A 14,640-nucleotide genomic window follows, 5' to 3' on the forward strand; every position below is an offset into this window, starting at 1 on the left:
GCTGTCATTCATCTGGCTTCTGGCAGCTTGCTAGGCTCTGGGTTTTTTTGTTGTTGTTGTGGGTTTTTTTTTTTTTTTTGGGGGGGGGGGGTTTGCATCATTGTTACACCAAAGTTGAAGACAAGCAGAGACAGACCTCCCGAATAATTAGAACACATGCTGCTACAGTACATGCAGGAGCAGGTGGGCTGACATAGGGCTGCCACGATTAGTCGACTATCAAAATCGTCGACGACTGATTTAATAGTCGACGCGTCGTTTGAAGCTTTGTAAGATCCAAAAGACGCAGGAATAAGTAGCAGGATTTAAGAGTGTAATAACGGACTGAAACAGAAGATGGCAGCACTGCATGTACAAGGATGCCAGCTGCTGTTAAAGCCTGAAGAAGAAGAAGCTGTATCCCAGAATTCATAGCGCAGCCCTGCTAAGTTTACAACAATGGCGGCAGCTAGTTAGTTTTAATATTACTCTTATTACTCTTTCTGGGTCACAAAATAAATGTTTAACATATTTTCAGGCGAGAATGTAGCTGTGTAAACCTCAAATATCGGCTCAGTTTATCAGGACACCGCATATTTTCAAAAGCGCTCCGACGTTTTCGGAGACGTCTGTTACCCACTAGCTCGATAGCTAGCCGGGGTTCAAGGCTCACTAAAGCCCGTGAGAACACCGGACACCCGGCAAATCGTTTTCAGACCCACCGCCGTCTTTCGCTACTAAGGTTAATTAAATATATATAAGTCACTTAGATAACTTACAAATGTAATTGTTTGGCTTTTTTTAGTACTGAAAAAAGCCAAACAATAACATTTGTAAGTTATCTAAGTGACATATATCATGTTTAACCTAAGTAGTGAAAGACGATTTGCGTGAGCCTTGAACCCCGGCTAGCTATCGAGCTAGTGGGTAACAGACGTCTCCGAAATTGTGCGCTTTTGAAAATATGTGGTGTCTTGATAAACTGAGTAGATATTTGAAGTTTACACAGCTACTTTCTCACCTGAAAATATGTTAAACATTTATTTTGTGACCCAGAAAGAATAATAAGAGTAATATTAAAACTAACTAGCTGCCACCATTGTTGGAAACTAAGCAGGGCTGCGCTATGAATTCTGGGATAGGTTGGGCCACGAAGTATACACCCGACCCATCCTTCATATCTGAGGAAATAAAGGGCGCGTTTGTCGGCTGCATTTGTCGGAGTCTTCAAATTTGGACAGTCTTCGTCATGTCGCTGTAACGTAATTGGCCTACAAATACGGGCACAGGAGGATGCGGTTCCTGAATTTGGACACAGCAACAATACCGGATACAGCTTCTTCTTCTTCGGGATTTAACGGCAGCTGGCATCCTTGTACATGCAGTGCTGCCATCTTCTGTTTCAGTCCGTTATTACACTCTTAAATCCTACTACTTATTCCTGCGTCGTTTGGATCTTACAAAACTTCAAACGACGCGTCAACTATTAAATTAGTCGTAATCGTGACTAGTCGACTAATCGTAGCAGCCCTAGTCACAGCTAATTCAGTCATTGTCATATACACACAATGCTGATAAACATTGTCAGTCTGGTTTTGATCATTAATTTGTACTCTATACTTTTGTTAATCTAACTAAACATTAATAAAAACACAAGGTCAAAAATATTTGCACTTACAGGAAATTGATTTTCTAGTAGTGCTCCAAGGGCAAAAGAATTTTTGAAACAGAGCTAGCTACTGAAGAATTGTGTTTATCAAAGTTGTCTTGAGCATGTTCAAATGAATAAGCATGGTAATTTTAAAATGAGCTTTGTGGGGAGATTTGGAAATGTGTGTGAGTGCGTGAGAGGTTTCTACACTGCTCAAAAAAATTAAAGGAACACTTAGAGAGCACATGGAAAACAAATTCATACTAGATATCTATATGGACTGGATCGTTTGTTAGGAGCATAAGGATCGTTTAATGGGAATAAAAAGTATCAACCTACGGAGGGCTGATTTCAAGGACACCCTGAAAATCAGATTAAACAATTGAGGCATCAGGCTAGTCCATTCTGCCAGACTTTCATTGTAGTAATTCAGCAACTGAGGTACAACCTGGCAGCTGGACCGAAACATGATGACCTTGAGGTGTTATTTTGGATTGAGATCAGGCAAGTGTGGGGCACAGTCAGTGGTATCAATTCCTTCAGCCTCTAGAAACTGTCAACATACTCTTGCCAAATTAGGCTGGCCATTGTCGTGCACCAGGAGGACAAGCATGCACCGCACAAGCATGGCGTCATGTTGGGTTTGAGGATTTCATCCCAATACCCAATGCCAGTCAGGGTGCTGATGCCTAGCCTCGAGAGATCTCTGCATCCCTCCGTGGATATGCCACCCCAGACCACCAAACAGCAATCATGCTGAACAATGTTACCGACAGCATAATGTTCTCCACATCTTCTTCAGACCCTTTCAGGACAAAAGAAGAATAATTTTGCGACATAGCTAGCTACTGAAGGAGCTAGCTCAGGAAGACCTTTTCACATCTGTCACTTGTGGTCAGGGTTAACCTGCTCTCATCCGTGAAAAGCACAAGCCATTAGTGGTGGACCTGCTTATTCTGATATTCTATGGCAAATGCCAATCAGGGTAGAGGATGTCGGGCCCTCAGACCACCCTCATGAAGTCTCTTTCTGATTGTTTGGTTAGAGACATTCACACCAGTGGCCTGCTGGAGGTCATTTTGTAGCTCTGGTAGTGCGTATCCTGTTCCTCCTTGCACAAAGGAGCAGAAACCAGTTAAGAGCCTTCTATACCTCTTAATCCATCAACAGGGTTAAGAACCATAACAGGAGGGTGAGCTTGAACAATAGGCAAGCACCATTTGTTTGTGCAGAGAACAGAACCTGACCTACAGCCAGTAGGATATGTGACTATGAGCAAAAAGACCAGTTTTTGTTTCAGCCTGTAAACAACTTAATTCTGTTGTGAAGCTGTGAGAATTTAACAAGTTGTTAATGTTAAAAATCATGTTGCAGTTTTTAACTGTGTCTTATTAGCTTCATTTTCAGACCCAGAGATTACTGGTTAAGGTGAATTTGTATTTACTGATGGCATCAAAACCTGCAGAGTGTGAATGCAAGCAACTAATAGTTCAAGCAGCAAGGTGGATGTCTCAGCCGGATAATGATGTCAACCATGTTAGCCAAAAGATGCTTTTACAGAAGGCAGTTAATTCAAAGCAAAGATGCTAAAGGACATGAGACTAAACAGTAAAACACAATCGTTTCAGACTGAAAACTGTCCTTGGATGCAGCTTTCTGTCCTATTAGAGACAAATATATATATCTTTGTGTATTTGTGTTAATTATGTGCCACATATCAAACTATTTAGTGAAATTTTTACTTTGTTATTTAATACAGTTCATTTAATGTCAGCATACTCTAAAAATAGCCTGTGCATATGTAGATTGTTGCTCCACATTCTTTCTTTATAAATACCAATTTATGTGAGGATTTTTAAAACAAAAAAAACAAGCATATGCATGATTGTTGTGTATATACCTCACTTAGACATCCAGCCCGAAGTTTTATTAGTTTTTAGAAGTTGCTAGAGTTGCTTTTATTCTTGATCTGTTTGCTTCTGTCAAATATTTTTGGGAGATACTGTACATCTCTTTCTATCTCTGTTTCTCTCTTAGATGCTCCAGAGGGGGGTGAGAAGGGCTCAGGGGGTGCTGCACCAATTGGTGATGAACTGGATATCTTTGGACCAATGGTCTCCAACCCACTCCCCTCATCCAACAACACACAGCAGGCTCAGGTAATGCACTCTCTCTCTGTCTTTCATCAGCTGCTTATCACTGCAGGCAGGCTGCAACACACAGACTCTGCAGAGAAAACACACACAGCAAACACACCATCCGCCTTGTACGTGGCGACACACACTCTCTGAGGATCATATCAAAGCAAACCCCGTAGACTCTCTTTTATTGAATTAATTTGACCAGTGTCCTTCAAAGGAGAGTGTGTGTTTGTCTGACAGGGAGCAATAACGGCGAGCTGCTACAGTGAAGACAACAGCTGGGAGTGATGGAACACAAGCGAACGCCATCACTGAATTTGTTGTTTTCTTCTTTAAGATGGTATCTAATTAATGGCGATGAAAGACACTAAATAATTCAAATGTAGAATGACACAAAAATGTATAACACTACTTTTTACCTGTTGTTTGAATCTGTGACTGACCACAACCATATTGGTCAAAGATATGCCTGATAGGGAATAATAAAGATTGAAAGTACTTAGATTTAGTCCGGTCTCTCAAAAACTGGCATTTTAAAAGACCATTTTTCAGATTTTAATGATATCTGTCATAATTCAGAATACTAACAAATACTGTTTGAGGTTGAAAACGTCAGTTTCATAGCCTGGATCTGTCACCAGGTGCTACATGTTTATGTGAGCTACACAGTCTGAACTGTTCATGTGAGCTGTGTGTTCATCACTCTAGCCTTTTAATGTTTGGTAAACACATGTAATTGTTATGAGTGTTTGGAAAGTTGACTTCACATTCAGCTATTATAAATAATACATTTAGCAAAAAATGAGCAGTACAGTTGTGAAAAAGAGTTTTTACAGCAATGTGAAAAACTAGTGAAAAAGTACACTTTTGGTGTGTCCGTAGGAATTAAGAAGGTAAGTACAGGGTTCGCAATATCCCTGGTAGCCCTTCGGGCAGGCACTCTTCAGTTTTTGGTAGCCCAGAATAAATTTAAGTAGCCTGAGTAAAAAAAGAGAACAATTTTTTGATTGATGTTTTGTTTCCTTTACAATATTATACATTAAAGTATAATATTCCCAGTAACAAAGGCGCTTGTCGACTCAGACATCGAGGGAAACTCACAACACAGCTCGTCATATTCCAGCCACAGAAATTTGTTTGTCCATGAAACCAAAAAAAGCTGCGCTTTCTTTTTGCCTCATAGTCTGATTTGTCCTAACTTTTGCGTTTTTTGGTAATCTTTTCTTTGGCTGTCCCTTCTTCACCCTGACCTTTATTATTTCGCTCTGCAGAACTAAAATACCTGCGTAAATTCATCTGTCTTTACACATGCACACATAAGCTCAGCGATTCTCTGCGCAATCAACCTCTATCACATGTTTAAGCTTGTTGCCAGAGGTTTCACTTGTCACGTTTGAATAGTAAGCTACTGAGTGATAAGACGATGCCAGAGGAATTGGTGCGCAATTAATCTGTCACCCTCTGCCACTCCCTATACACAGTTCGCACGATCGCAAAGTGAAAGCAAAAAACAAGCGCAAATTCAAACACGATCTCAATATGTCACATATTGACAGTGGCTCATCGATGCCGATGGCATAATTACCCAGCTACATTTGCGAAAGAATGCAAAGCATTGACATATATTTTCCTTCCTATGACAGCAGGGCTGAGTTAGATTTTGGTAGCCCGACTGGAAGAATCGCTAATTCAATTATAGAAGAAATGCTGTTTTCTTTTAGTTTGTATTAATTAGGTCAAATTTGTTATCACAAACTGAGGAGGATGGTGATGTTGGGTTAGGGTTATAAAACAAACTTGCACAAACTAACTGAAACTAAACTGAATTAAAAACAAAAAGTTCAAACAAAATAAAAATAAAAACTAATAAAAAAAAACAAAACAGAATTATAATAACTCAAATAAGTTAATAGTCTCATTACATTTTCGTTACCAAGAAATCATGTGTGCCACCATGCACAGTCAACCCCAAAGATCTGAGCCTGGGAAAAGCCTGAAATATGCTCCATGAATACTCACCGGGGTTTAAAGAAAATAATTACCTTTTCAATCACGATGACAATATTGGTTAGAGATGTTGAAATGAAATATTTATGTGCTGTTTTTCTCAAATCATTAAGAGCATTTTTACATATTTCTGCAAAATAATTGAAACTTGGGAAGATGATTAAGGACGAGGAGAGAGCAAAAAAATAAAGTAAATGAAGGATGAAGAGCAGAGATGAAGCTGTTGTCCAGTGGGTGTCTGCAGCCATATTGGGATTTTTCATTCTCTGGGTAAACAAACAGGATGTTCATCAGAATGAGAACAAAAGAAAATTGGAAAAGAGGTTGATGCTTGACTTCATTTTTCCTCCTTTCCTCTGCTACTTTGTCAGCGACTGCTCTCATGAGGATGGGGAAGTTGTGTTGAATTAAACATTTTCAAGGAACTGTTCAGTTTAAAATGCGGTAGGCGTCTTTCAAGTGTGACCTTTGACCTTTGATTCACATGGAAATGAGAACTCACACTGTCAGGCAGAACCACATAATGTCTATTTATATAAATGGACAGTGTCTGCATACTTGCAGCAGCACAGTGCTACGTGTCAAATATACGGTAAACACACAGGTATGTCATGAACTGTAACCTTGGAACACCCACATACACTGAACCATCATAGTCAGTCACGGGAGAACACTCTCTGACCTGTTCTTAGGATTCAAATTGTACACCTCACTCTCTCACACACACGCACACCGCCGTGCCTCCTGGGGCAAGACCAGGCAGTGGCTCACAGGAAACCCAGGCATGAAGAACAATTATGGGCTTCTGTAACTGCAAGCTCTCCCTTTGCCACTACCAGCCTCCCACTTGCCCTATAATCTCCCCTCCATGCTCACCTCCTCTGTGACTCCATCTACTGCACTGGTGCTTCTGCCTCACACGTTGGCTTATTTCAATATATTCATGAATCACAGTTTGGTTTTTTGGGGGTTTTTTGCTCGGTCAGTGAAGCTCTGGTGTGGTTGCATGTAAAGCAGTGGATGCTGCTCTCCTTCAGGTCAAACAGGAAGAAAGGTGTCAGAGAGGACATGAAGACCATTAATGAGCTGATGTAAAGTAAACATAGCATTAGTGTTTGTGTAGGTCCTCAGGCATCCAGGTGGTGGTAGTCTCAGGAGCCTGAATAGAAGGCTACTCAACTTCTTTAAGGTTTTTTTCAAGATGATAAGAGGTGAAATGTCTGTTTAGAAAAAAAAAAACAAAGAAGTCCTGTCTTATTCTTTTCTTTTGCATGTTTCTTTTGCATTTCCCAGTTTGGAATCAAGCTTCTGCAAATTTGTTAGAGGCAATTTCTGGCAGTGTTTCTCACTTGGTAGAACAGCTTCAGCTCAGTGGGCCTTTATACTTTATAGGCATCACAGTTTCCATAAACAATATTGCCAAAGCTATAACAGTAGTTTATAGATTAATATCTAGTTTATATAAAGTATAATCTGTCCATATATGTAGGGGGCTCACAAAAATAATGATATTAGCAGTAATGTAGCAGTTAGAAAGCTATAGAAGTTTTTAAATTTCATCAAGTGTTTTAGGAAGAAATGAATTCCTGCCTTAACCCGGCTGTCAAACAGTCACCACGTATTGTGTTTACTTTTGTTTGCCTTGCTTCTTTAAACAGAGGAGCAGGCGTTTCTTCCTTGGTTCCCATTTTGTCGTTGCTGAGCCTGAATCTGTCTCTGCTTTCTATTCCTGATGCAGAAAATATCTAGACTCTGGAAAGTGCTTGAGTTGGCAGATATTGCAAAATATTTTCTTTATTATTTTTTTTCACATAGTTTTTTTTCACGATTGTGTTTAGAAGACATCGAATGCTGCAGTAACAGCTGCAGATATCAACAGCTTCGTTTTTATCATTAACCCCTCTAGGACATTATCTGCTCTGACAACAGCTGTAACTAACTATCCAATCAGATCAGAGAACAGAATGATATTCGGTAACTTAAAGTGACGATAGGTGAGAGAAAGGTAGCACAAAGTCGGCCGCGCAAACATCATAATCCATGGAGACTTCTGCCTAACCTCGTCTGTCAGCCTGTCTGTTATTACTGCAAACATGAAGGGGCTCAGAGCCAGTCTCTGATGCAACCCCACCCCACCTTAAACCCATCTGTCACTCCTACCACACATTTCACCACTATCTCACTCTCATCATACACGTCACATACTTTTCTGCTGCTCCTGACTTCCTCATGCAGTACCACAGTTCCTCTAGTTGCTTTCTCTCGAATGTGTCTATAGAGACACGCCAGACCTTCTCTGCACTCCTCCATCAACACTCTCTCAGCAAACATCACATCTGTAGTGCCTTTTCTCAGCATGAAGCCATACTGCTGCTCACTGATCGTCACCTCTCTTCTTAACCTAGCGTCAGCCTCTCTCCCATATCAACTTTACCTCTCTGCACATCACCCTTCATCACTACCAGTACACTTCTTCTCAATTCCTCAGGTGTCCTCTCGCTCTCCAGGGTTGTATTAACAATCTGGTTAAAAGGTCCACTGCTGTCTCTCATAGACATCTCCTAGCATCCTGGTACTCCTGTCTAATTTCTTCTTCTCCGTGACAATCGCACTTTTTCATTTTCCTTAAATTTTTTCTCTGTACTTCCTCATTCCTCCATTTAGTGTCCTTGTCTTCTTTCCTCTGTCCAGAGGATACACAACATACCTTCCCTGTATTCTCCCTCGTTTTAGTTGTACTTTCCCAGACAACTAGCAACTCTTCCCTACGACCTGAAGCTTGTCTCAACTTCTTCCTGAACTCTTTACAACCTTCTTCCTCATATCCTTATGTCTGTTATTTGGTTTTGACTAGTTGGAGTTTGAATTAATAATAATTGACAACTTTACAGCCACTATTATAAAAATCAATTATCTAAAATTCAATTTCATCCTTGCTACTTCAAACGTACACTGTAGATATCTGTTCACACATTGCTTTGGAAATAAAAATTTATTTCTGTCAAGTAATGTAATTATGATAAGTAATTATGATAAGAAAAATGTAATTATTGATAAGTCTGGCTTAAATAATAACAATTCAATTTTATCTATCTAAAACTGCATTTTGGATATGCTCACTGAGTATTCGCCGGATTCTGCTCTGCATGGATTCGTCGTGTCTTCTGTGTATGCATAAAATAGCATACACAGAAGACACAAATGCAGTCAAGATTGCTGGAGTTTAATGGTTAGATGCCATCTGTGTCTTTACTTCCCAGTCGTAGCTTAGCAAAACTAAGAAGGCAGGTGGTGGATTTGTAGTTGGTGCTTGTGTAGTTTGGAGGGATGTGTCTTTATTTAGTCTTTTACAGAATCAAACATGTAAGAGCAACAGTGATAAACAGTCTAATGTAAGCGAATGATGTTAGCTTTCTGCCTGTTAATCAGGCATTTACTCCACGGCCAAGAAATGGCTTTGAAATTACTTTTGAATATTGACTATTTTTTCAAGGCATACACATGTATTGTGAAAAACTGGATGTTTTATATGTTACATGTAGTTTAGTGTGGTGTTAATAACGTTGCTTTGTGTTGGTATTTGGAGAAAATTACTTTGATGTTCTTTAGGATGACATTGCCAAAGTCAGTGCTGCTTTATCCTTTTCAGACTTTCTCTCATTTATAAGGGAACATGCAAACAGGGTGACCTCCATGTTATCTCTCTACCCAACCAGGATGGCAGACTTCATCTTGAACCTTGTGCTCTCACTCTGCCCCAACATATCTGATGTATTAGGAAGCCTCAAGGCCCCCTCCCAGGGCCAGTTGACCCAAATTACTTGAGCTGATTATTTCCTCAAAAGCCTCGAGTAGCTGTGCAGGTTATCCATACAGCTACACCCAACCCCACATCTGATTGCAACTGTTAATTTAAAGCTGACAGTCAGACAAAGTTAAAAGATGTCTGCCTTTGTTCATCAGCCAGGACCAACAGGATTGATGGTTTTCTAGTTTCCTTAATAGTCTCAGTTTTTTTTCTTGAATAGCATCTCTAATTAAACAGTTAATAGAGAAGACATGAACAACATATTCATTATTCCAGAAAACAATGTCCCAGTGACATTCCTGGAGACTGGTGGCACTGTGTAATGCTACTCTGTAAATTTAAAAATTTATTTTCCGTACAAATGCAATTAATGAAAGCCATTAACAGAGCAGTGAAAGCTACATGAGTCAGTTATTTGACACACTGTAGCTGTCGTATTTATCTGTAACTGAAACAGTCATTGACTCAGTGTGTGAGATTTACATAAGATAGAAGTCAATAAGTGTTATACAAGTGGTGCAGTCGTATTTTAGTTTCTTCTCTACACTGTTTTCCCGTTTCCGCACCAACCACAGTTTGCCCTCTGTTTGCCTACACCTTAGACCTTTTTCCCCCAACTGATTTTATGCTCTGTTATCCCCTCCGTATGTCTCCCATCACCCCTGTACTTCCATTTTCTTCTCTTTCCGCAGGTGCTCACCATTCATTCACTCACAAGAATATATTTGCCTTGAATCTGCACACACAGCACTGTTTCTATTTATCCTTCCTCTTCATCCTTCAAAGGTCTCTTTCCTGCTGTGGTTTACGCTCCTTTTCTTCCCGGTACATCACTATACTGCTTACTGTATATTTTGTTACCTTGATGCAACATATTGAAAGTAAACAGGACTCAGTTATGTTTGGCATTTTTATCTCATGTTTTTAGTTTCTTTTTCGCTAAAATAATGCATACAGTGCTACGCTGAGTTGTATCTGTAGGTTTTTCTTTCAGTCTGCATACATACCATATATAACTGAACAGCCACTGAGTGCTACTCATATTGACTCGTATGGACTTTAGACTGTATAATTTAGTTTTAAAAATTGTCGATGTATAAGTATTAATGATCTAATTATCAAGCATTGTGGATCAATAAATCTTAACACCACATAGTGGGTAGGTCCATCTCTTGGAGTGGTTCACTTCATTGCTTGCTGATAGAACACTTTTGGTCTCAGTGGTCAATCTTTGGTCAGATGTGGCTGCGTCGTGTTGCGTTCCAGGATCTGGTTGAAGTTTCTTGTTATTTTCATTTCACTAGTAGTTTTAAAACCATTTCTTATCATTTGTGCACTGACAACATTTAACTGTACCTCTCATTTAAACCTTACAAATTGGATAAATTATTAACAATGAATTTATTGATTTAATGCAGTCGATGGTTGGATTGCAAATAACCTTTTCCAGCTTAACACAGACAACACAAAATCTCTACTTATCATGTCACACACCATTATTCCCTAAATTAGACAATGTCTGGGGTCTTTCACATTTACTGTGAAAGCTAATGTATAGAATCTTTGGTTCAATTTGGATTTTTTTTTTTTTTTGTACTTTTAACGCCCAAATCAAGTCTCTTCCTTTTTCCATTTAAGAAAGAATTGCTAAACTCAGGATTGTTGTCTCAAAACATGAACTGCAGGTGCTCAGTCTTGCCTTTATCTCATTCTGCTTGGATTTTTGTAATAGTCTATTTTCTTGTCTGTCTAAAATGTCTGTTAATCTCCTCTATTTGTCCAGAATGTTGCTTTAAGGCTTTTAAGTCTCATTCATAATAGGGGCGGCTGTAGCTCAGGAGGTCGAGCGGGGCATCTACTAATCATCTGCACTGGCTTCCCAGGTCAGATTTAGAGTCAGTTTAAAACCTTGGTTTTTACCTTTATTCCCTATGAGGTGAAGCCCCCACTTATTTTGTTAATCTACTCCACCCCTATTCACCAAGTCGGATCCTTAGGTCGATAGATAGAGGTGTTCTTGTTATCCCGTGTAACCATCTGATAACAAGGGGAATTGTGCAGTCCAAACTTCAGGGCTCTTTGCTCCCTTGACTCTGGACTCATCCTATAAGAAACTACTTAAACCTGCAAAAATAATAATAATAATTATTATTATTATTTATGCCTCTAAAGCACATTGTAACTGCTGTCTTGTCTTGAAAAGCACTGTAGAAGTAAATTCTTGCTTACTGGAAGTACTACTATTAATGTTGATGTTTTTGTTTTATCGTTAGTGTTAATATTAGATTTATATGACACTTAATCGGTCTCGCTTGTTATACTTTGGCATCTCTGGGTTTAGCTGGCACATACACCCACATACGTCACGTCACGGATGTGTTGGACCAACTCATTTTGTCTCAAAAATGTCCTGATGATCAATAAGGTTGCTTTTTGTACTGTAGCATTGACTTTAGCTGTATTACTGTTGTACTTTTTAATGCTGTTTGGCAGATTAAATCAGCTGCGATATCTTTCAAGGGCTTTGAATACTTCATAGACTACAAGTGAGTGTTGGATACTGGCTGTTTGAACCAACAGGCTGCTGTCCCATGGCCCTCTGCCTACGGCACTAGACTCTCTTTTTTGACTATTATTTCAACAGTTGTGTTTTGTTGCTGTAACAGTTTTCTGTTCAGAAGATGGATCTTTTATATATTAACATGTTTTTCATTGTTCTCTCTTCAGATTTAATTAAAACTTGGGGTTTTTTTCTACTAAGAAATGTTCTGTTTGTCTCAGACATGTTCACTGATGTTGTCTGCAACATTTAAAGAAAAATGCCGTTACCTCACAGTATGTAGGCAATAATTGAGTCTGCTTTTGGAGTGTGTCTCTCGGTTAGTCCTGAGATAGACTGGTGAATTGTCCGGGCTGTTCCCCTTCTCTTGTCCTTTGACAGCTTTGATTGGTTCCGGCCCAACCGTGACTTTAATGTAGCAGAAAGATGGACGGATGGAAGAAAGTAGGTCATCTGTGAGTGAAACAAGCAAATTCAAGAAGCAAAAATAAAATTGCTTAAGCTGGATGTGTCAACCTTCCGCCAGCACCACTCTATGTATCTGCAAATATTTAGGCAAATCAACAGGACAGTGAATAACACTGAGGCTAATGAATATTTTTCCCAATAAAATTTCCTCATAATATGCAAAGGCCTAAAAAGTAATTATATTCCTATTATAACCAATAGAAGACCAGCTGGTAATGTTTGAAATGGCAGTTAAAGTTGATGTGTATTTGCTGCTTTTATAGCTCAAGGCGCAGCTCATTTTGATGTTAATAGCTGAAACTAATGGTCTGCCTTAGTACAGTATCAAATCTGACACTGCTTTTGTTTTTCTCTGTTTGACCTTTGAGTTACTGTTGAAGTTTTACTAAAGGCACTGACTCACTGTAACACACGTCCAAAGATTCCCACTCCATTTGATATTATTTATATTGTGTTTCACTCTTTCCTTTGTTCACAGTTCAAGGTTACTTTATTTGTCACAGTACAACAGACGTGAAGCTTCTTGCACAACGTCTTAAAAAATGGTTCTCCTTGAAAAGTATAAAAGAGTAAAAGTAATAACAGAATAAATGAGAAAAGAAAAAAATGGAACAAAACAAACTTTTCTCACAGTCAGTAATTTCAGTGTGCTAACATGTGCTGTGAACATAAAGTGAATGTAATTCTTAAGTCATTGTTTAGGTGAGCTCACAGCAGCCTTTAAAGTGGTGATGGTCTTTGTGTGAAAACTGTTCACAAGTCTAGCGGTGTGTTTTTTAATGTCCTGTATCGTCTGCCAGAGGGCAGATATTCAAAGAGAGAGTGCGCAGGGTGTGATGACTTCTTTATGAAGTTTATTGCGCTATTCCCAGTAAAGATGGTCCTGAAGCATCTAACAACTAAGACAGCGAGCAATTACCTGCCTGCACAGAGATTAGCTCTGCACAGACCCATTGAGTCAGGGTTGTGCATTTCTAGCTTGTGCTGACAGAAGGTTTCAAATTTGTGTGTGTGTGTGTGTGTTTGTGTGTGTGCGTTTCATAGAAGTTCAACCTCTTAATGGGGACATTAGGAGGAAGCGTGATTCTTAGGACTCTCAAGCCTAAAATTAGCTAGCTAACATAATATTAGCTTGTAACCAGCTGTTATTGCTTCACTGTCTTGTTGTCAGCTGTCCAGAGACAGCAAGTTCATCTGTCTGCTGACGATATGTAATTGCAACAATATCAGGAATAAATAAGCTTGAACAGAAGTCAGGGCTGCAGATCAGGAGAATATGTTTGAGTTGAGGAGGAAGATGAGCTGCAAATAAGGAGGAGAGAGAGCAGTGGTGGTGTAGGTGAAAGACTTGATGAGAAAGAGATGATGAAATATGTTAAATGGTCAAATATAGTTGGAACTATTTGTGATCTTTAAATTTAAACTAACCTATGAAGCATAGTGTATGTGGCGCCAGTCTGTAGCCACGTATATAAAATGATTAGGCAAAGAGTCTATTGTGTCTATTTTGATCACTGTGGCAGTTTTGTGTTTTTAATAGATTAATTTTAAGTTTATGATAATGTATCGATTTGTTACTGTACCCATAAAATGCTCTTAAATAAAACACTCAAACTAACACTGACGCTTGAAAAATGGAAACATGGGTTTAGGGCTGGGCCATATCATACCTTTCACGGTAATACCGGTATAATGTTGGGCAACGATAAGAAAATGAAATATTGCGATAGAATATGGGTAAAACGCTCAGTGCCTTTGTTTTCATACACACATGGCAAAAAAAGCATGGCAGCGACGGAGAATGAGGAGGGCGAAAGCAGATCGTTGAATGAAACAGATGAAGCAGAACTGGTTTGTAAAAATGCTGCAACTTCAGTGTGGAACTGGTTTAGCTTTCGTCCGTCAGATACACAACAAAGCACTATTTTTGGTAGAGCATGCTAGCTGACCGTCATTATTACCGTGTTTTTGGAAAATACAGCACACTTAAAATCAATCCTTTGATTTTTCTGAAAATCGAGCGTGC

General features: G+C 39.2%; 1 protein-coding gene and 1 long non-coding RNA gene across 2 annotated transcripts in view; one reads left to right on the top strand and one right to left on the bottom strand.

The window, feature by feature from the left end:
* LOC121812581 overlaps positions 1-14,640 on the bottom strand; it is a 33,019-nt gene that overhangs the window by 12,708 nt on the left and 5,671 nt on the right. The gene's annotated exons all lie outside the window — the stretch shown is intronic.
* Positions 1-14,640, top strand: part of LOC102312293 (stromal membrane-associated protein 1) — a gene marked incomplete at its 5' end in the record, with an annotated part of 45,300 nt that overhangs the window by 11,162 nt on the left and 19,498 nt on the right. Inside the window, 1 exon segment of the mRNA XM_005949414.3 lies at positions 3,668-3,789. Coding sequence (XP_005949476.2) covers positions 3,668-3,789 — 122 coding nt within the window.

Source organism: Haplochromis burtoni, unplaced genomic scaffold, assembly GCF_018398535.1.
Source record: "Haplochromis burtoni strain Fernald_Lab_line unplaced genomic scaffold, NCSU_Asbu1 Contig_664, whole genome shotgun sequence".
NCBI lineage: Eukaryota > Metazoa > Chordata > Actinopteri > Cichliformes > Cichlidae > Haplochromis > Haplochromis burtoni.